The 23,275-nt window shown below is 38.7% G+C and overlaps 1 protein-coding gene across 1 annotated transcript in view; it reads left to right on the top strand.

The window, feature by feature from the left end:
- The window catches only part of SPTLC3 (serine palmitoyltransferase long chain base subunit 3), a 149,316-nt gene that overhangs the window by 102,096 nt on the left and 23,945 nt on the right, over window positions 1-23,275 (top strand). The window contains exons 7-9 of the mRNA XM_042817639.1: window positions 9,420-9,544; window positions 11,208-11,301; window positions 21,309-21,414. Of these exons, the coding sequence (XP_042673573.1) occupies window positions 9,420-9,544; window positions 11,208-11,301; window positions 21,309-21,414 (325 nt within the window). The remainder of the gene's footprint in view (window positions 1-9,419; window positions 9,545-11,207; window positions 11,302-21,308; window positions 21,415-23,275) is intronic.

The raw sequence follows: 23,275 nt of genomic DNA on the forward strand, positions 1-23,275 counted from the left end.
ATATATGTATATATGTATATATGTATATATGTATATATGTATATATGCAACCTGAATTGTTTTTTTCATTTCATATTTCTCAAAGCAAACATCTTCCTTCAAAATTCTTGTGAGAAATCGTATTTTTATTTTATGACTCATTTCCAGACAATAATAGTAATAACAATAATGATAATAATGGAAACTTTGTAAACTACTTATCTTGTCATCATGGTTTGATTTGCCAGTAAAATATTGGCAGTGAGACCACACCAAGTGGTTTATAGATTGGCCTACTATCTTTCTATTAGGTGACCCATGTGGTGATGTGGTGGCATTATACTGTTTAACATGAATTGCATGCTTAAAAGTTGTACTATTACTAGTCATCTAAGGTATGTTTCCCTGTGTCTTTTTTACTTGAGTTCTAGTTTATCTGAGAATATTTTGGGTTCATTTGAGTACTTCAAAGATTATGTCTGGTGTTTCCTTTCTTTTTCATTTGGATGTGGAACACTTTCATGACTTTTGACTTACTCTCCAAAAAAAAGATCATCAAGTCCAACCATTCACCTAACACTACAAGTCCACTGCTAAACCATGTCCCTGAGCACCAGATCCACAATCTCTTAAGTGTTTCCACTTTTATCCATCTAACTCCACAATGTATGGATTTCTAGGTCTTTATCTGTACTCCTGTGCAATACTCCTGAACTTATCTTGAAACAGTCAGCAAAGTTTTACTTTCACACTCAAGTGTGTTCACAGTCCCGTGATCTTCACTCTGACTACTCACAGGGCAGGAGTGGGCTATGAACAAGTATATCTCTAGGCAGGTCAGCACCCACATAACTGAAATGTGGCTTTTTTTTTTTTTACATGAGGGACATATTGCGGTTGATATCAAAGTACATGAAATAAAAGAGATAGCTTAATTTTTTTTGTCTCAGCACAACTTCATCATGCATAATTTACTGCATAGCATAAAGGTTTTTAGAGAGTGAATGTCAGAGAGCAGCTAGGATGGGAGGATTTATTAAAATAGGGAAATAATGTTAAGACCTGGCTTAGGTCACATGGAGAAGCAGTCATAGCATTTTCTCCTAGGCAACTAGCAGAGGCTCTGTGCCTGCATGGCTGGTGGATAGAGAAAAGTTCCTCCACAGACCAATTCTGCGGAGTGGTTACTTCACTGACCGTGGCTCTGTTGCAGCCTGTTTGCATCTAAGTAAGAACATTAAGTCTTACGAAGACTGGCTGAGGGAGCTGGGATTGTTCAGTCTGGAGAAGAGGAGGCTCAGGGGAGACCTCATTGCACTCTACAACTTCCTGAAGGGAGGTTGTGGTGAAGAGAGATTTGGCCTCTTCTCCCAGGCAATGAGCAGGACACGGGGCAATGGCCGCAAGTTGTATCAGAGGAGCTTTAGGTTAGACATAGGAAGAACTATTTCTCTCAGAGTGGTCAGGCACTGGAATGGCTGTCCAGAGAGGTGGTGGAGTCACCATCCCTGGTAGTGTTCACAAGGCGTCCAGACGACGTGCTGTGTGATGTGGTTTAGTGCTTGTAGTGGCAATGGTGATGAGGTGTGATGAGGACTGTTGGACTAGATGATCTTATAGGTCGTTTCCAACCTTGTGATTCTATGATTCTATGATTATAAGCAACTGAAGGAAAATACTTCTCTGTAGTGTGGATATCTGTTATTTTCTCTTTTTCCCGCTTATGGCACTATAGGTCTGTTATGGATCACACTCAAGCAGATTGGAAAAATTCTGTTTGCTTTGTTTTGGTTGTTTGCTTTTTAATTGCTTTAATTATTATTTGCCATCTTCATTTTAGTAAAATAGAATAGAATGGCTTTGTTCCCAGGCAGATAACATTTCAAAGCTTTAACTAAGCTGATAACAACAACAACTAAGTGGTGTGAGTTATGAATACAGTGAGCTGTAAGTGTTTGAAAGAATATGTGATGGTAAACCTGTCCTTTGGGTCTTCTGCCTAAACTGCGCAGACTATGGAGTGGATATTAAATGCTGCCATATTAGGATGTTGTTGCAGGTAGTTTGCTCTTAGAATAAGTTGATATGAAAGTTTTAACACAGTTGTTTATATATTCACAAAACACTTTCATTAAAGAAATTTAGTGAAACTAAACCTTAATAAATGTAGAACAGTTGTCTCACGTTCTCAGAAAAGTAACTGAAGATGGTGTATAAACATAGCTCGGAACAGTGAGAGCTGTTCATGCTTTCTATAAAATTATTATGCACGTGTCAGTTGAATGCAGTTAAACACAGAAGCGTAAGAACTTGGTAGCAATTGTGGCTGGTCTTTCTAGATTTGTACTTCATAAAAAATTTCAGGACTTTTCTCACCATTTTTAGTTCTTTTTTCTAATTATAACAATAATAAATCACTTTCCTAGTATAACAGTGTCATTTAAGACACATTCCTGAGGCTTTTCTGGGACTTTCGATCTGGAAGAAAAATATTTTTCATTTTTAAGTCCAAGATAACTGTTATCCCTTAGGAGCAAGGTCTTAGGGTTATAAGTGATAGTTCCGTGAAAGCATTAGCTTGTTGTTTAGTGGTCAAAAAGCAAATCAAATACTGGAAATGATTAGGAAGTGAACCAAAAGTTAACCATAGAATCTCAGTATGCTGCTGTATAAAGACGTGGTTTGCTGTCATCTTAAGTACTTGGCGCAGTTCTGGTCAAAAGCACTCAGCAGAATTGGAATGTGTCAGAGAAGGGCAACAGGGATCATCAAAAGTCTCAAACAACTTCTGGGTAAAGAACCACTGAACTTGCTGTCTTCAGCTGGCAGAAATATCAGGCATCTGGCTTGGAAAGAGCCAACGGGGGAAAACTATACAAGTCTTCAAAATGATGTGTGGCTTGGAAGAGTGGCTTGAGTTGGCTGTTAGTTGTCTCTTCCCCTATGAGACCTACAGGGCATTGTATAAAGTTGGTAGAAAGTTCCAAGTAAATACAAGAGGCAGCTCTTCACACAGGAGGATTGCAGAACCTTTCATGTGGTGCAGTGCATCTAAAGATAGTTGTTGAGCACTATTTTACTTAATTAGCTTACTATTAATCTGTGTTACTGCTAATATGACTATGGCCATTACTGTATAATCATTAACATTGGACTTGTGCACCAGCAAATCTTCATAGAAATTTGGTTTGAATGAAGAATGTGTGCACATTCATGTTTCCATAAAGTTAGACATTACTTATGGTAAGGATAGAGTGTAAGGAACTTAAGCAGTATTCATAACCTGGCTGTTTTCAGTGTTTCCGACGACACTGAGTAAGAAGAGGTTAAGCGAAGTGTCTTAAGAGATCAACAAGAAGCCATAGCACATTTGCTTGGAGCATGCCTTCTAAGAGCAGTAGCTTGAGTGAATATTTTGAAGTGATTGTTTGCAGATGGCAAAAATGCTGACATCATAGTGTGCTTAGAGATGAAAGACTTTTCAGTTCTGCATGGTACATGTGATGGAAGTACTCCCTGAGAGATTTTGATAGTGAAAATTTGAGCACAAATAGGATCATTTGGGAAAGTTCAAAGCAGATGGAGATGTAGAATGAGGACTTTCTTGGTCAGAGGTACAGGCTAGGAGGAATAATAAAAAGCATTTGAGTACCATGGTAAGAGCATTCTGACCACAGCAAGGTTAAACTTAGCAAAGCCAGAACAAAATATGCTGTATTAACTGTCCGAGGTATCAAGTGAGGATAAAGAGAGACGTGCACCAACTGTGTCTGACAAAACTGACCATGGGTGTAATTTAAATTAAAGAGGATTTTTTTTTTCATTGCAGTCTCTCTTATGAAAAACTCATTTGACTATTTAATTTGACTAGTTCATTAGACCGATTTAGATAGGACTAAAGCAGATCATTTTGTTTCCCACTTTTACAGGTATAAAAATTGTCTGAGACAGTTTTTGGCAGTTGGATTTATGGAAATGGAAACTACCTATTCAAGTAACTCAGAACATCCAGGGTAATTTCATGCAAGCTAGCAGGAAAAAAAAACACAACACAACAGCTCTGTACTCTATTTTATTTATTTTAATCCTCTTGTCAAATTAATGAAGAAGTACCTAAATAAATTTGAAATAGCGCGTATTCCTTCTAGATAAATATGAAATCTTTTTCTTCCAAGCAAATCGGAGCATTTTTATGGCTAGCATGGGAGTTGGCTGCTGCTGGATACAGGCTGACAAGTCTTTTCTCTAAGCACATTGTATCATTCTTATGTTTATAGTCAGCCTTTTCTAAGGAATGTAACATAAAATTAGCAAGGGAGAATTATGGAAATATATGCAAAATGCTTTTTATTTCTTATAAAAAAAAATATTTAATGCCCATTTTGCCAATTACAGAAGATAATGCAATTTATGGGTTTTGCTGTTCTTGTTTTTTTTTTGTTGTTGTTTGTTTGTTTTGTTTTGTTTTTTTAAATGAAATAAAGCAGATTATTATGCCTTAAATGCTCCCAGGCTTAGCACCAGGGCGGTGACAGGGATGCTGTATGAGAGCTAGTAGTTCCAGTGCTCTATTTATCTTAGCACACCATTATTCCTTATGGAGATTACATAAATGAGTAACAGGAGCAAGCATATCATTAGTGCTATTTAAGCAACCAGGCAGGATTCCTGCCCTTCTGAAATCCTTCTCCTGTCATTATGTCTTGGACCAAACGACAAGACGGAGCCTGCACAGAGCACTTGCAGAATGATTCATTCTGGAGAGCATGGTTGGGAACTTATCTTTTAATGCCTACCTTAAACTGATTGTATAATTTTTTGTTTTCTGAGGATTTTTGTTGTTTGATTATATGATTGTTAAAAAGCAAATATGAAAATGTACCAACAATTAAATTGCAAAAGTAACTTCATCCTCTTCATATCCTTCTGTTAGGTTTTAAGGCGTAATATTCTAGCAGCAGATTCGAGAAGATAAAAAATAGTAATTTGTCTTTTCATTCTTTTATATCAGTTTGTAGCTTTAATGAGGGCAAGGGCCATTTTAAACTCAGCACTGAACAAATAACTAAATGGTTCATTTTTCAGTTTAGAGAAACTGATAAAGAATTAAAGTTCCTGTAAGTTTCTAAATGAGAGCTTAAGGAAAAAAAAAAAAGTTGCATAAACAAGAATTGTGTATGTCTATTTTGCAAACTTGGCTTTCTGATAGGGCAGAGCATACATCAGGAAGCAGTTAATGAGAGGAATTTTCCTTCTTGCCGTCTTCTGCTAACGTTGTTTTCCCATTTTAGCCTAGCCTCTCACAAATAGCTAATCCAGTTTATGATCAAAAACCTCCAAACAACTCGACTTCTGACAGATTAAATGAGGTGTCAGGAGTAAACAGAGGTTGTGTGGTCTGTATAAAACATAAAAGATCTCAAATGTATACATGCTAACTTACCAATATATTCCAAATTCTCTATACACATACAGATATCTAAACGCTTATAATCATATAACCTTAAAGATCATTTAGTCCAACTGCCCTGCAATGATCAGAAATACCTGCAGATCGATCAGGTTGCTCAGAGCCCTGTCCAACCTGACCTTGGATGTCTTGAAGGATGGGGCATCATCTACCACCTCTCTGGGCAACCTGTTCCAGTGTCTCCCAACCCTTTCTGTAGAAAAACTTCTTCCTTATGTCCAATCTAAATCTCCCTGCTTTTAGTTTGAAACCATTTCCCCTTGTCCTATCCCAAAAGACACTGCTAAACATTCTGTCCCCTTCTTTTGTATACCGCCCTTAAGATGCTGCTATCCATGCCTTGATGTTATCAAGGCTTGAATTCAGCTGTAAATTTTAGCTGTGTAGTTTTAAAAAGGGAACAAAATCAAACAAAACTAGACAATCCAAACTAAACTGGAAGTTTTGTAAAAAATCCATCTATTTTTTTCTGAGAATCAGTAAATAACATGGGTATGTTATTAAATCTGTGATACCTGAAGTATTTTTTTCTTTGAAAGTCCTGTCAGCAGATGGCAACATTTAGAAAGCATGAACATTTCCTTTATTCAAATGCTCCTCAAAACCCACTTGTTTAGAGGCTCTTTTACGCACATGCAGTGTTAAATGAGGCATCTGGATAACATTACTGTGTGATTCTCTTCCTCTTTTTGATCACTTGTATCACCATACAAGTTTAGGCTTCGCTGCTCTTGCAGACTCAGTGGGACTGTGATACCATCTAGATCATCAGTTCTTGTAGAGTGACATGAAAAAGCAGTACAGTTTCTACATCATTTCTTTCTTCATCCTTCTAATAATCACTCATTTAATATTCCTTTCTAAAAGTGTGTATGTGTCTCAGTAGTATTATCTCCGACAAACATCTTAATAGAGTTGGTGACCTTAAGTTTCCACTTGGGCAGGGATCTTCAGGTGACTTTACTTTGTTCCACACCCAGTTAAAAGTACCTCTGACAAACCATCACTTACTCAGAGTGATGGTTCTTACTCACATTGGCAAGTTGCATCAAGATCACCAGTTGTTGTGGAAGTGACTTTTACAAAAATCAGTTATTTTTCTTTCAGTTGTTTGTTGTTTCTATCAGTTTACTCATCTAGCTTTGGTTTTGCTTGAAGGAAACAGGTATTTTCCTTTATTCCTTTCAAAATTTAAAATTAAAAACTGCACTAAAAGACATTGTTGCCAGTGTGCAGTAGACTGACAAGACTTGCAGTCCAAGGATGTGGCTAAGTCTATGAAAGACTGCCACGACAAAGATTACTTCGTGTTCCCTGTCCCCAAAATGCAGCTGAGGAAGGAAACTGGGTCAGCATTTGATAAGGAGGGGATTTATTATTTACTATTCCTTTTTTTTCACACCAGTAGAAAGTTTTGTGATGTAATTGCGGTTTATACCGTGCCTACAGAGTGATCCATGTTGGAGAAATCTTCTGATGAAGTTAAATAATCAAAACACTTTAAATAAATACCCATTTTACTGTAAAGCTGCGAAAATCAAGCTGGTGTGCTTTATCAATTCTACTCTTCCTAATATATATGGTACTGTCATATATCAGTGTATATATCAGTGTATCAGGTATGTATCAGTACTGTCAGTACTGATGTGTATCATGTTGCTCCTATGACACCTCACCTACCACCTACCATATTGCCATTGTAATTCAAGTAATTCAACCCTAGGGGTGATATTGCAAATACTTGTTGTTCAAGTTTTGGTTTTGCAAAACAAGTCCCTATTGATTCCAATTTTCAGTCGAGTATTTATAAGCAGTAGTGATATGCATCATCATCCACGTTCACTGTTAGGATTAGTAGATAAGAAAGAATAGGTTACTTTCAGAGATCTGATTCTTCATCATCATCAGGTCATTTGAAAAGGATCAAAAGTGTGGTTTTCCTATCTAATAGATGCTTGAAGAGAATAATTTATCATGAGTCAGGCTCTCCTTATTTGCAAAAACAGAAAACCTACATTGCAATCCCAAAATGCAATTTAACTAACTCCACCCCAGCAGTGTAAGATTTACTCCTGGAAGAGTCAGGGACAATGTTCTCATGCTATAAAATCACTGCCTTGCAAAGCAAGTGATGGCTTTTTTCCTCATGCTTTCACAAACCTACTTCTAATTCAGTCTGTCACAATAATGTGATTGGCTTCAAGCTTTCTTTTCAGAGTACATCTTCTCTGTGTGTGACCATAACAGTGAAGTGACAAAATGATATCTGCAAGGAGCGCTACGGCACTTGACTAGAAATCTCAGATATCAGTGACTGCTGTAACCAAGCTCAAGACTGAAAAAAAAAAAAACCAAACCCAAAAAAACCAACACAGAGATAACTGTGGAAATATACCAAGACCTATTGGGCTTACAAGTCAAAAGAAAGAGCCTTACGCATACGATTTTGACCTGTCCAGCTGGCAGCTCAATCTGAAATACTGTTTTTGTATTTCATGGAGCTGAACTGCTAAGCTGTGTGCATGGCTAGCACATATCCATGTGCATCTTGGGATCTACAAATGCAAAAAAGTAGCTGCCCTACAAGGCTTTCATGTGCAGTCTACTCACATCTACTGGAGATTCAACTTATGTAATGAATATAACATAAAATAGTTCCGTATAAAAGAACTAACAAAAGAACTACCTCACTGCAACAGCTGAGTTAGTGCTGCTGCTGAAACTGTATTGTCATTTTGATTTCTTTTTATTTGTAATGAGCTTACCTCCACGGTAAGGATAAGATCATCTTCCTGACTCAAAATTATTGTCGGGACACTCTAGCCAAACTTCTGCTTTCTTCCATTTTTCTGTCCTTTGCCTATCACAGTAAATACTGAATTTCTGTTCCAGTTAATTGTAATCCACTTTGCCTATATTACTGTGACATCAATTTGTGCAACTCAAGTAAGGCATGAGGTTAACTTTGATTTTTTTCTTATTTTCTCTGCTTGGAGCCTTATTCATAGGGAAAATACTGTTAGAATCCACAGCCTACTCTCTTTTCTTCCCCACAGATAATCTTGTAAGAATTCCCTCAGCCTTGGTTCCACAATGCACAGGCAGGAAAACAAAAACGAGAGTTGGCAAATTGAGATGATTTATTACTGTTCAAAGTTATTTGTCATCTCTTAACGCTACTCTTTTGTTTATCCTCTTTTGTATTTTGTTGTCCTCTTTTGAGAGTTAGTGAACAAAGATATTGCTTTTGTTGTTCATCTGGACAACCTTATTTGTTTGGAGACTCCTGACAGTAACATTAGACAAATTACTTCCAGTAAGGAAGAGTCTTAGTGTAGCCTTGGCACTTAAGTTTGGCTGATGCTAGGGAGGAAGGAACATAGTTAATAGTAGTGGAGCTTACCTTAACTTCTATTATCCATAGTCTAACAGGATGGAGAAAGCTTTCATTTGTCAGTTCATAAAATATCATAATTAAGGATTTCGTACTCATAGATACAGACATTCAGGAGAAAACTGAAGAACTCTGTTGTTGTCATCTGCTTTCTCATTCAGAAAGAACTAAAAAGTGCCTAACATGTTTGTCCTACACATAAAAAGGTGGTCTCATTCCTCACCATGGTAATACTAGCAAGGGGAGAAACAACAAATGACTCTTCTGGATAATCTGCATCAAAAGTTGTTGCTGTGGGAAACAAACTTTTTTTTCCCAAAGCAACTGCTATCTTAACAGCAACAGTATTTGCTAGCATTACTTATAGCTGATTTGCATCCTTCCTTTTTCTTGTTTTATCCCACACGTACAGGATACTAGATACAAATGGAAAAGCTTCAATAGAACTAAAAAAAAAAAAAAAAAAGGCAATCTGGCTTAATGACAGATTGCCTGATTCATGCTTTTGAATGTTTTGTGTCCTTAGAAGTAATAAGTTTCACAATCTAATGAGATTGCCTGTGTTTGTTTCTGCAGGGACCCTAGACAAGCATTTAGAACTAGAGAATCTTGTGGCCAAATTCCTAGGTGTGGAAGATGCTATGGTGTTTGGCATGGGATTTGCAACAAATTCAATGAATATTCCAGCACTTGTTGGAAAGGTGAGTACTTCCTGATGAAACACACAAAACTATTGTTTAATTGTTTTAACAACTGCTGTAGTATTCTGGGCTTGTATTAAATGGAAGGGCTCAACTGAAGAAAAAAGCTTGGTATCAGAAAGGCAAAACAGCTTTCAGCATTTCTGATGAATGGATCTCTGGCCAGCCCTTGCAAAGAAAGCTGGTGGCAAATGCAAGTATAAAGATGAGGCCATGTGACAAAAGTTTGGTTCTTGTTTGATTCTGAAGGAATCTTATCTCTAATTTGGAGTACCATTGGAGTACCACGATGCAAAGACATGGAAATGTGTAATTCCACTCATCACAGCTCCTGACGCAACTTGTTCATATACCATCATGTTGGCTGGGAAAATTGTTCTCTCCGATTCAGGCAAATGCGAAGCATTATTTCCCCTTTGATGGAGGTGGAATGAATTCACTACGTGATGTATGTTCAAGATTTCTTCCAAAAACCTAGCTAGAGGTGAAGTCATTTCCTCACTATTGAGAAAGAATCCAGCTTTTATAAGCGATTTCTAACGTACTTTTATGCAGTGATTGGGCTGGAGAAAATGTTCAGCCACTGGGGATATGAACTTCAATCTACTGTGGTGCTGGAAAAGTAGTCCAGTAACATCCAAAGAAACAGTTAAAAACTAATAGAGGTAAATTTATGAAATCACAGACGTGCACAGCAGCCTAAAATAATTTTCTCTCGCTTAGCTCTAAAATGTTTATCCCTTAGTTAGCTGGCCTCATGTGGAGATGCAGGCCTTTGTCAGAGGTGGGATATTTAGGTACAAGTGACATGAAGTTATTACTGTATTGTGTAGAATATAATTAGTATATTCTAATATTACATGTTATTATATGGTGTTACGTATTGCAGATATTGTGTAGTTGTCCTGTATTTGCGAGATTTATTCCTAAATTTTCCTTATAGTTAAATCTGGTAGCTATATTGTCTTGTCAAGATGCACATGTCTAACTCTTACTGTTATATCAGTCTTTAAGCAGAATTGTGTGGATACCTCCAATCCTAGGCACAATCCGTGTTTCCTAAATAATATTTATTTAGCTAATATTGTGTTGTCCTTGTACTGGATAGTGAAGCGTCACAGCATAATATATACAATAGAAGACAGAGCTAAGTTAGGGCTCCAGCTTGAATTCAACTGAGAATCTTGTCTCTCATTGATACAGCATACTAAATTATTTTTTCTGCATTTTTTTTTATTCTATAAAGAAGGTTTTCAACTGAGTTCATCGGTGAAACATACACTGCAGATAAATTGTATATGAATTTACCAGAGAAAGAGTAAGATTGTGTCTAGTGCCTTGGCTCTACTTAAATCTTAATGGCAGTCTCAATCCATCCTGATCTTATTTCAATTATCAAACTGCAGATTTTAGTCCAGTTTCAGTATCAGTTCCTCCTTATGTTAATCTCATGCACTTTCTGAGAATGTCTGAGAATCTGAATTTTGTTTCTGCCTGTCTTTCTAGTAGTTCTTTCAGAAATTCCAATTCACATTGTTTCAATGCTATATGCATGTATGTATTTATGTATGTACAGACATAACTGTATGTTGAAACACTCACATACACACTTGCAAACAGCTTCCCACTTCATGCAAATGCTTTTTGTACTTCTTCTCCACAGGGTTGCCTCATTCTAAGTGATGAATTGAACCACACTTCTCTCGTTCTTGGTGCGAGGCTTTCAGGTGCTACTATTAGAATCTTCAAGCATAATAGTGAGTATTGAAGTTGGAAATGGTTTGAGATGTGAACATGTCTGTCTCTAAGGCAGGAGCACTTCCTTTTAGTGCATGCTTTTCTTTCAATTCCCAGATCAAGTTTTTATCCAGGCACAAGGATTAACTGTTCAACACTGAGTGATCTCAGATGGGGGAGAAATTGGCAGTGTGAGATTGCATTTGCTGTTGTGCAAGGTCTGGATTATCAGGTTGGACCTTCATTTTTCAAGGTGTTCAGAGAAAGGCAACAAAGCTGGTGAGGGTCTGTTGCACAAGTCTTTAAGGAGTGGCTGAGAGAGGGGGGATTGTTCAGACTGCAGAAGAGGAGGCTCAGGAATGACCTCCCAAAAATGCCTGAGGGGAGATTGTAGTGAGGGGGGCGTCAGCCTCTTCTGCCATGTAACTAGCAGTGCAAGTAGATGGAAGGGCCTCAAGTTGTGCCAGGGAAGATGCTGGTTGGACATCAGGAGATATTTCTCCAAGAGAGTGGTCAGGCACTGGAATGGGCTGCCCAAGGGAGGTGGTGGAGTCACCAACCCTGGAGAGGTTCGAGAAACATTTAGATATTGTACTGAGAGACATGATTTAGTGGGAAATACTGGTGATAAGTGGATGGTTGAACTGAATGAACTTTCAAACCTTGGTGATTCTATGAAATCCGAAGTCTTAACCTCCTTGCTGTCTTTTTTGACATGCTCAATGACTGTGTGCTGCTGAAAAGGTTTTGTTATTGTCACCGTAGCAAAACAGTACGAATATACTTAGAAAAATATGATCTACATTTCCTGCCTCTGTTTCTAGAAGAGTCACGTTAACATGGTGTACCTTTGAAACTGTGTCTCCAAATTCCAGGTGGGGAAATACCAAAATGCAGATGATTACTTTAAGATAACCATCCCAAAATAATCTTTGAGGTATGATTTTAGTATAGAAATCATACTAATGCCAAACATTAACTTTGCAATCATGTAATTATCTTCTAAAATGCTCATGGTTTTTAACTTTTATTTAGCTAATGATGCTGTGGTCACAGTCAGAGGCATTGTGATTGGCTTCGATGACAAGAGTTTGTTCTCTTCCTTTATTCTACTTTGCAACTTTCCTATTTATCACCACTGCAGCCACCAGGCAGTGATTGCAACAGAGATTAAGAAGTTAGAGAATGGTGAGGAATGCTAAAAGAGCTCTGACTACCTTTATTAATAACTAATATGGTCCCTTCTATTATTGTGTTGTGTTCAGCCCTGAGGTGAGCAAAAATGAATTATGCATATGCTGTAACAGGTCTAAGGATCTCTTGAAATGAAAGACACACTATAATTATAATATAAGATGGTGTTGCAATTAATATCTATTCATAATTTGGACAAGCAATATTTTTTGAAGAACATGTAAGAGTTAATGATCATGTGAACCAGAATGTTTTTACAGAAGTAATTATTCATAGATTAGATAGTAAGATGCCCCAACTTGGTCCCCTTCCATGTAGATACTCTAGGCATGGCTGCAGTACTAGCCTACTCCCAACTAGAATCCCCTGCACTTTGTGAAAGAGAACCAGAATATCCTTCAGATCATCTTGTCCACATTTTTAAGCACAAGTCAAATCATACAATCCATTTCAGGTACAGCTGTCACCTGCCATCATCAGCAAAGGGGAAATTTTGTTTAATAGCTTTTAAAATCATGTGCAGAAATACATTTATGTGCCTTTTGCTTTGGGGAAAAGAGTTTGTGTATTGGGGAATGATTGCAGTGGAAATGATAATGCAGCTGTCTTTGTAGGATGCTCAGTTTCACCTGAAATGCAGTATACAGCATTGCTCTCTCTGGATTCATCCCAGAGTAGTATAATACAAGTATAGGAAATGAATTAAGGGGACACATAACCTAAACTTCCAGCTTGTGTTGGGGGTTTCTTTTCAGTTAGGTAGGTGCTCATTTGTTTTGCTAGATCAGTTGTGTTTCTTATCATCCCAGATGATTCATCTCACCTCTGTCTATATAAAGGTGTCCAAAATGTCAGTCAGTGTTAGTATTGTCACTGCCATGCTTACAAACAAGGGAATTAAGCCATTATGCACCGTATTACTTGATGTGAAAGAAAGGTTCCTTTGCACCTTAAGTTAACACTTGAAGAACACTAGGAAATGTTAATTTCAGCATTAGGTAGTCAAATGTTTTGCCTTTTCAAGATCATTCTCTGCATTGTCATAGAAAAATTTGATACCCTCCACCTTCCCCCTTTCCATGGAGTGGGGATTTATGTGTGTTGTTTCACATAGAAAAGTCAATGATCCTTTAAAGAGTTTGGCTCTTGGCATCAACTGGACAATGTTAGTGTGCCAAAGGCTTTGCTAGGGCTCTGTGTTGAGAGGCTGGAACAATTATCCTGCAAAGTGCGGAAGAGTAAATCTGAATCCTATTCTGAAAAGGATTAGTGCTTAATGTGCTTTTCGTTCTCATTCCTAAATGCAGAGCCAAGTTCGTCCACTGCCATGAGTTGGCTCATCTCCTTTAAAGCTGTGTCAAGTCACACTAATACTGTCAGACCTAGGATTGCCCTACACTAAAGAAAACAAAGGATTCCAGGCAGTAGCACCACTGTTGTGATACATACCTTCTATGTAGGAGGGTCGAAGTATATATTCAAGTCAGGCAGCAGATTATGAAATCACCTTTTTGCTATTGGATTCCATCTTGGGGAAGCAGACTCTTTACACATTCCTTGTTGCTTACATCAGCCTCTTTTAAAACTGCCTAGAACATACATGGTTTGGCTTTGACTTCCTTAGTTATGTACGTATAGAAAAGGCACTGGAAGAAGAGTGAGGTGTGAATGTTTCATGCAGTTACTGTAAATGATTATCAAAATGAGGATGAACAATTATGTAGCAATTTAGCAAAGCAATGGCATATTTTCTGAAGCAGCTACTTGAATATAGTGCAAATGAAAGGTGTGTGCCAGTAACTTCCCTTTCTGTGGTGTTTTCTCGACACTGTAAATCACTCCATTTTCCAACCTGTTAAAGAAAAATTATTTTCAAAAACATAATAGGAAACTGTGTTCTATGAAAAAAAAATAAAATCACAATTTAAATATTTTACAGAAAAGACTAAAAACTGCTATTTATAGCTGTTACTGATGCACATCCATCTTCCAAAAGTTATTATATAGCTATATCCATAAGAGTGAAAATCATTTTATTTCAGAGTGTATAATCTGTAATACTGGATCTCTTTGTCATTATGCAAAAGTAAATAATTACACTTATTAGTTAGCAAAGAAGAAATCTCTACGTATTACATTAATTATGTATAATCTTATTCTTACAAAAGTTAATTAGACTCTATTTCAGTCAGTGGGTGGCTTTCCTAAAGCATTGCAATTTTCAGCCAAAAAATTCTGAGTAGTTTTTCAAGAGCTGATAGAATTGTTAAACATCTATGCTTCTCCTAAGTCTTAAAAAAAACCTCTTTTTTTGACAAAACCATTGCACTGTGAAAATGTGTGAGAAGGCTTTCAAACTTAAGAGTGTATAACAGAGCAAAAAATGAGATGTGGATCATTTTTGTTTGGATGTAGGAATGTGCCCTGCATCCTTACTGTGGATGATCAATCCCTTCCTTGTAAACAGGCAGGGATTTACAGGCTTGGGTTGAGATAATAGACTTACATGCCATCTAGGTGAGAGAAATTTAGGAGAATACTTGATTCCTGTCACGGAAAACACCTGGCCTACCTTCCCTTCCTGTGGCTCTCACTAGCAATGTTGCTAGTCTTTGTCCTGCCAGGGTCGCAGGAATATGCTCTGTGAAGAGTGGGGTTAGGGTTTATGGTTATTACTGTTTATTATTACTGTTATTTCTACTTATTAAAAGGATCAGAATTAAGAGCCTTGTGTTACTTGCTCATACAGCTCATCCTGATTTGCACCAGGCTCTTTCACTGGAGGTGTGGTGAAACAGAACCTTCCAAGAGTGAGCATAGCTGTAGTCATTGCTGTTGCTGAGGCACATGTGAGCATACCCAGCCTAGTCAAACCTTAACAACGGGGAACAGCGGGGTAGCACAACCCTGAGGAAGAGCACAGCAGTGAGGTGAGGCCAGTTGGTCAATCACAGCTCTTCTGTTTTCTGAAGATAGTCACTGTAATGGCTGAAACCTACCATCCACTCTCCCATTCATGACATTCACACAGCAAGAAGGGAAGCTTTGGTCATTTAAAATTTCTCCCCTACATAACCCAGCCTTTTTCCAGCCTCACTCAATGCCACTTAGGTTGTGTTGCCAGTGAAAATGAGTTGAGTACAATGGTGATCTTTCAGTTACCTGCCAAATCACCAAGATGCTCATTGCTTAAAAATAAATACTCATTTATGCATTTTCTTTATCTTTTTGTTTATTCTCAATATATTGTTCTGTAGGGCCCTTCTGGCAGCAGAAATAATTCTCTTTTAGGATAGTATTTCTTAACCTAATAGAAGGTACTTTAAGTCTGAGTAGATATAAGTTGGAATTGATGACGTTAACAGTTTGCATTATGGGGTCCTTTCCAGGCGTAGAATGACCAAGAATAATTTTGTCTGGCCTGATACCAAAACCCGAAATATGAGCGTAGACCTGGGCACTCTTCAATTTACACAGTAGTGTTTTTAATGGGCTGAAATTGTTCCCGCTTGCCCATAAAGCATCTGCCTTCCATCTCCCCTGCAGTGGTGTGGGCACCATGTTGGCATTTCCTGGGCAGCGATCTGTCTAAGAAGCTAGAAAAGAGAGGCACTTACACCCCTGAAATGCAGTGGTTGCAGCAGCACGGCCTAACAGCCAGTGTGCAGAGGGAGAAGGGCAGGAGATGAAGACATCTTCCTGCCTCTGTGGCAGTAGCAGCCTTGTTCTTTTTCTGTTTCTAAGATGATTTTTCAGTAATGTAATATACTGTAAAGCCCTTTTTCAGAACCTCCTGCCTTTTTCTTGGCTAAGTATTTGACCAAATCCCTTGATTCTTCCAGTAGCTGAAAAGCGAAAGCAAACATCTCACTATTCACCAGCTTGTGATTTTATCAAGGGTTTTCCATCACAGCAATTCTGGGTCTTACAGTGGCATGAGATGAGAGCGTAAGATAGCATCATTCAGTGAATGGATCAGTTTGTTCCTGACTACATCCAGGTGGATTCTGTTCATATTAGCTCATATAAGAAGGTGCTGTTAGGTGCTCTCCTAATAAGAGTTAGGATTTGTTTGCCCTTTCTAGTTCTACTGCATTTTTCCCACATAGCATCAAGCAACTAAATTGCCGTCACATTTTCAGGGTTAGATTTGCAATTGCTTGAGCAATCTGTGTGAATGTCATGACTACACATATAAGTCAAGCCACAGGGGAAAAAAATCCAGTTCCTTCATTGCAAGGGACTTGCACTTCACCGTGCAATCAGAGTAAGTGATACTATGAAGAAGGCAGGGAATTGCAAGACACAACCAAGCACCATTGGTAGATGAAAATCTGGCCTCTAATCTGGTGCTTGAATCCACATCTGAAAAGTGAGGATCACTGTGGGACATTCCCAGCTCCTCCTCACACACCTTGTAAGAGTGTTGTGAAAACAGAGAGGGGTATTTTTGGGTTCTCAGAGATCAGGTGGTTGATGGCAAATGTGTGTCATGCAGGCATGAGCTCTCTGGGATTCTGCACAAAATGTTTCCTGTTTGGACAACAGGTGAGCTGCTGTTATTCCAGTTATGGCATTTCTTGGTCCACTCAGTCAAATTAGAGCTTTGGAGTTGAGTATGTGTGCCACAAGGAGACCTTGTAGAGAAAATTCAGCTATCTGGAGTGGTTGTAGTTCACACTGAAATAATAGCACAGGGCCCTCAGACTTCTGTGCAAATGTATTCTCTAGGGAAAAAAGAAAGAAGTGTAAAAACAGGTGTGCGTGCCTTCAAGAAAGTAAGCGAATGAAACGAAAGGGTAAGAAATAGTGAAAATTTTCTGTGGTTGCAGTGGTTTAGTATGAGATGGTTCATTAATTTGGGGGGGGGGGGGGGGTTTCTTACAGAGGTATAAGCAGTCCATGGATTTCAGAGGGGAGGGCACTTTTCAAGCTCTTACGGAGCAGGATGAAAGCTGCTTTACCCACTAAGGCTTTGTCCTGTTTGAAGCCTCTGGCTACTATCAGAGACAAGATCATTACACTAGATAAGTTGACCTCAGCCTAATCCAGTTCAGCATGTATTTCCCTGTGACACACACAGACGCTGCCACAGTGAGAAGGCTGGAATATCCTGCTCTGAGCATGCTGTGTCTGCATTTGCCCTCCCTGATTTGAGAAAGCTGTGTCTGGCTTGTCAGATGTGAGCTGGAGGTTTTCATAGGCTCCTCACTTACACTCAGCTGCATATTTCTTGGGGGATAGGGAGGGCAGGCTTTGGTTGTATGACAGCTGCAGCAGCCACTACTCCCCTTCCCCCTATCCCAATCTTTGACATTAAAAAAAAAAAAAAAAAAAAAGGCAAAGCTGTGATTTTAGGGAAAGTCCTCCAAGGACACACTTGCTATTGAGAGCTCTGCCAGCAGAGAGAAACTTCTCAAAGTCTAGTTTTCACTAGAATGAAAATTGTATTTTACAGTCCTACAAGTAATGTTTGGATGAATGAAACCCTTGCAGTGGTTTCCCTTTGCTATAGGGATTTGCAAGGAGGGATAGGATCAGAGCTAGGCACTTTGTCACCTACAACAGGATGGTGACCAGGAAAGGAGCCCACAAGAGGAGAGGGCTGGTTGTGTGCAGGACAGAGTGGGAAGGGGCAGGTAGCTAGTGTCTGTATGAATTTGTACATGAAGGCAAACTGAGAAACTGGAAATGAGAATGGCAAACACAAATTGAAGGAAAGGAGTGTGATAAGGGTAGCAGTAGCCTTTTCATTTTAATTAAATGTATTCAGTTGACATCATGCAGGAGGATTTCAGCCCACGCAAAAGAATGATGATGATGTCCTCAGCGCTGCGATGTGGGGATGAGGGGTGGAGACTCGGTGTCTCCCTGCAGGGAGGCACAGCATGTCTGTGGGAAGGCAGGGCCCTGCGGGAGCCCGAGTCCCACCTACACTGCGAGGCAGCATGACACACCGCTGCCTGCTGGGTCCAGGCTCGCTTTCACCCAGCAGCAATTTGTGGTGGCATTTCCATTGAAGTAACTCTGACGGAGCCCAAACAAGGATTATGCAACTTCAGATTAACTTCTAAAAATGCAGGTGATCCACTGTGCCTACTTAGGAAAACTTAGCTTCTAAATTCAAACAATATTTCAGGGATAAGTCAGGAACTGAGACAAGGACAAATTTGATTATGTTTCGAGTAAGTAACCAAGTGAACTTCCTACAACCACCCGCCTCCTGGGCCTGGCAAACAGTTTGTTTGCCTCTACCACTGAAAAGCCAGGGCCAGTGATGGTCAAACAAGGAAGGACAGTTATTTTCCCCATAACTAATTTTATTCAAGATGGGCTGTGGACTTGTGCAACTCATTTCCCTGTCCTAGTGTTTCATAGTCTAACTATATTTAATGGCCAAATAATTTGATAGAAGAAAGTCAGCTGGGGTTGCACTGGTTTATTTCCTGACACTCTATATCCCACTGTCTGGAAGGTTCCAACACAGAAAGCACTGCATCTTTACTTTGAAAAAAGGAAGCAGTTTTCTAGGGGGAGAGATTAAAGGTAATAGATTTTCTCCACCTTCCAATTTCCTTTCTGCAAACAAGAGTAAAATGTTCAGTAAAATCTATTTGCATCTAAGCAAATTATATGTTGGCAGGTTTGAGAGTCATCCCTACATGTTTTTCAGAAGGAGACATCAAAAGCGAAGTGAGATAGCCCTGTTCCATTGAGCAGGCATGTCCTCAGCCTGAACTCAAGCAGGACGGTCACATGAGAATTCAGTCAGGCATCTCCTGACTTGGAGATGTTCTTCCCTTTGCAGTTTCATCTTCCACACTAGATTGGATGGGATTTATTCACATCCATGTTTTTATAAAACAAGCTCTTTAAAAAGCTGTATACATTTCTTACCTCTCTGTCCTCTCCTCTTTCTTTCCCTGTGGTCTTATATTAAAATAACTGAATTTTCTAGCCACAATTTCAGTTCAGAAGTTTGGCAAACTAACTTTCCCAAAGTCTAGCTCCAATGTTGACAGAATTTATATATAGACAGAATACTGAATTAAGTCTCACTCTGTGTGATTCGGAGAGGAGGTTCAAAGGTCCTGCAGGCATTTTGATGAAAAAGATGATTAAATTCAGTGGAGAAAACTTCACTTTTAGTGACTGAAAATTTTACCTCATTTCTGTAACTCACAAGATTTGTGTAATCCTTTCGAGCCCTTTAATTCTCAGAACCAGAAAGGATTTCCAGATTTTATCTATTCAGAAGAGAAGGTGAACAGGTGTCTTTTATGAAACATGTTTAGCTGGGTCATACATTCGCTTTGTAAAGCAGCACGGAACTTTTATTCCCTTTATTGCCACCTAGTGGACACTGTGCTCTCTGCATTGCATCACTCGCAGGAGCATTTCCATCTGGGAGCTTATCCAGCTGTGCAGATGATTACACGGTTGAAATAAGAGGCCACTCATCATGCAAGTGTGCTTTGTAAGATATAGCAAGGTCTTGTTAGGTCAAGAGATTAGACTGTAAGGTGCAGAGCGGCACAGGTGTTCCTGAGAAATCTGTCACTGAAATCAGCAAAGGGCAAAGTACCAGGGTACAACGAGCTAGATCATATCCTGGTGATCTCTCAGGTCACTGATTATTCATGATGGACAAGTGCTGTACAAACAGCTTGCTTACAGTCGGGCAGAAACAAAGCTATAAGTCAACATCAATATAGGTAGTATGTATTTGCCTCATCTGGGAGAATTAAAGATTAGTTTTGTAACATTTTAGCAAAAAATAACCACATTAAGATATATTACTCAAGAAGTGGTGTTATATTGTGGGAAAAAAAAAAAAGCCACTGATTTTCCCAGCCCCCACAATTTGTCCTCATCTGTAGCATTCCTTGGGGTATTATGAGTCTCTGTAAGATGTTATTTGAGATGTCATTTGGAAACATTTTGAAGTGTCAGTTTGGATTTCCAAAAAGTACCAGAGTAATTCATTCTGGAGAGACTTCATTCAGAACCCTCATTTCGACTGCACTGAGAGTTGGATTTTGATCTGTCTCTTGTTCCTTTGATTTAATTATTATTTTTTAGCCTTTTCTATGTTTTTCAAAACATAGTGCCTTTCCTTTCAGCATTTTGTTAGATGATCCACACTCAGAACTTCTGAGTGTCTAACAACATCCAAGCCTCTTTGTATCAAAGTTCTGCTATTTCCAAGCATTTTGGCAACTGAGAGTACCCACGCTATGTGTTTATATCCATTTGTCTCTCCCTCCCTCATCAGCAGTCTTTCACTAGCATTCCTTCCTGTGAGGGCAAGGATTTCTCTTGTTGTCATCCTGATGTACTTCATGCAGCCTCATCCAAGCCTTTGCTGAAGCAGTGCCTGTGATTCACAAGTTCTTTATGGTGCTGGGAAGCAAATGAAGGTTCTTCTTTCAAATTACTTGAGATATTATGAATATCAACAACCCATATAGAACTGGTGGCAATTAGCCTCAGTACTAAAGCAAAATGGTTGCATTTTCCCTTTAAATAAAAACATATGTCAAGATCTGTAGAAATTTCCCAGGTAGAGTACATAACTGGCAGCGTTTTGAAACTACTTTTCACAAGATTGCATTCAGTCAAACTAAATCAAACTAAATCAAACTAATACAGTCAAACTAAAGTTATTGATTCTAGCCTGCTAATAAAGGAATTTTATCTTCAGGATACGTTGTTTTTTTAATGTTGTCTTTTTCTCTACGGGGGGAAAAAAAAAAAAGAAAATAACAAATTTCTTCAAAAAAAAATCTGTGCTAATATTTTCCTTTCTCCTTTTACTTGTTTTTAAATGAAGATATGCAGAGTCTTGAGAAATTATTGAGAGATGCAATAATATATGGCCAGCCTCGAAGCCACAGAGCATGGAGAAAAATTATCATCCTTGTGGAAGGCATTTACAGGTATGTGCATTTTAGATACATGAGTGCTCTTTATTGCTTCTGAGAACACAATGATACGTTGAGTGAAGCTAACATTGGTACCTGAATGAAGTCTGAAACGAATGGAGGTTACGTAGCATCTTCAGTGATCCTGTTAAAACATTAACTTCCATTATGACGGTGTGAACCCTGGCATAACTTGCTGCAGTGAGATCCTCGGTTGTTTTGAATGTTGATTTAGCAAGTCACAGTGAGAAGCATATAGTGTGAACAGGAGATGCACTGTGAGAGTAAGGAGGACAGGGTTTGGAGTAATACCAGAGAGAAGGGAGCCAGAACTGTTCATTCACAGGATGTGACGTGGTTTAGGAAAAAAACAGTAAAGTCTGCATGCGGGGATTATTTCATGTGGGCTGAACTGTAGTCTGTACACATGGGCAGATGGTTACGCCGTGTTACTGAGGAATGCTAGTACAGTTTAGTTGATTAGGTTTTTCATAAGAGATCTTTCACAGTCTCATGTCATTACAACTTCATAGTCAGCAGCACTTTCTTTTTACCGAACGTTCTCCATCTGCACAGAGAACAAATTAGTCCTTATCTAAACACCTGTCACTCAGAGCTGAAACAGGTCAGCAGCAGATCAGCTGATCCAAAACAGGCTGAACGTCCCCTTTCAATCAGAGTAAACAGAGCAAAACTGCAAATAAACATAGCTTGGCACTACTAAAAGAAAGTCTCAATTTAAGGACTTTGATCACGCAGAAATTAAGTCGACCACCAACATTTTACTGACAAATATGCCTTTTGGTTACATGGCCCAAGAAAATGCTCTAGCTGCTGAGTTTTGTTCAGTTTAAAATCCTTTACTCTGGATATTTACCATTACGAAGAGAGAAGTTAGATTGGTGAGGCATAGATCCACTTAAACATTGGGGCAAACCCCCTAGCTGATAGTTGCAATACTTGCAGCTGCATTTCCAGATGTATGTTTAGTATAAAGCTTTGTTTTCCTCTGTTTTTTGTAGTTGGATTTCAAAAACATTTCCTTTTCAGAAGTCTGCACATCTATCTGTTAAGATGCTAAATAAAAACATTCTAGGCTTCAGAGAACAGCACCAAAAGGAAACTTTTACTTTAGATAGGAGTTGGTGGTGATACCTACATGGTTCATAAATCACTGCTTTTCAAAGAGATTTCACAGTCAGATTAATTATATTTCCCTAAAGGTTTGTTACTTTCTATTGATTGCCAGAGAAATACCAGGCAGACAGGGAATAACAGCATAACAGTTCTAAGACCACTCAGGTCCTGAGTGTCAAAGCTTGTGAAAGGCATAAAGAGAAAAAATAAAGAAAATGAATAAACAAACAAATAAAAAACAAAAGCAAAAACAGAGCTCAGCTCTCTAATATTCTGTCACTGGAAACCAGCACCAGCAGTAGTCAGGTTGGTTGGTTAGTTGTTTTGGTAGTCTAAGCTGATCAGAAATTAAAGATTGTGGTTTGGTTGCAAAGCATGTCTGCTCTGGCTTGAGGGAGGATACCACCACACCCCTCTGTGCTGTGTCCCTGCCATCGACGCCAACCCGAGATTCACGCAGCTGATCTGTCCTCATTGCACTGCTGGGAACAGACTCACCAGCCATGTAGTCTATGTAGCTAATAACACTTCCTATGCAAAAGAAAAAGCTGGAGAAACACACTCTAGAAATACACTTACTTCTTTTGTGTGCATGTTCTTTCCTTTCTTGGCCCATGATTTTTGAAATAGACTAAAATTTTCCAGCCCCTATGTTGGCTATGTTAGTTCTCTTGAAGATTTGCCAGATGCCAAATGAACATTCATCTAGTGGATTTAAGAGGAGGCAGACTGTTGTTAA

Source organism: Centrocercus urophasianus, unplaced genomic scaffold (genome assembly GCF_019232065.1).
Source record: "Centrocercus urophasianus isolate 14NV4802_14NV808 unplaced genomic scaffold, USGS_Curo_1.0 seq_10, whole genome shotgun sequence".
NCBI classification, from domain to species: Eukaryota; Metazoa; Chordata; class Aves; order Galliformes; family Phasianidae; genus Centrocercus; species Centrocercus urophasianus.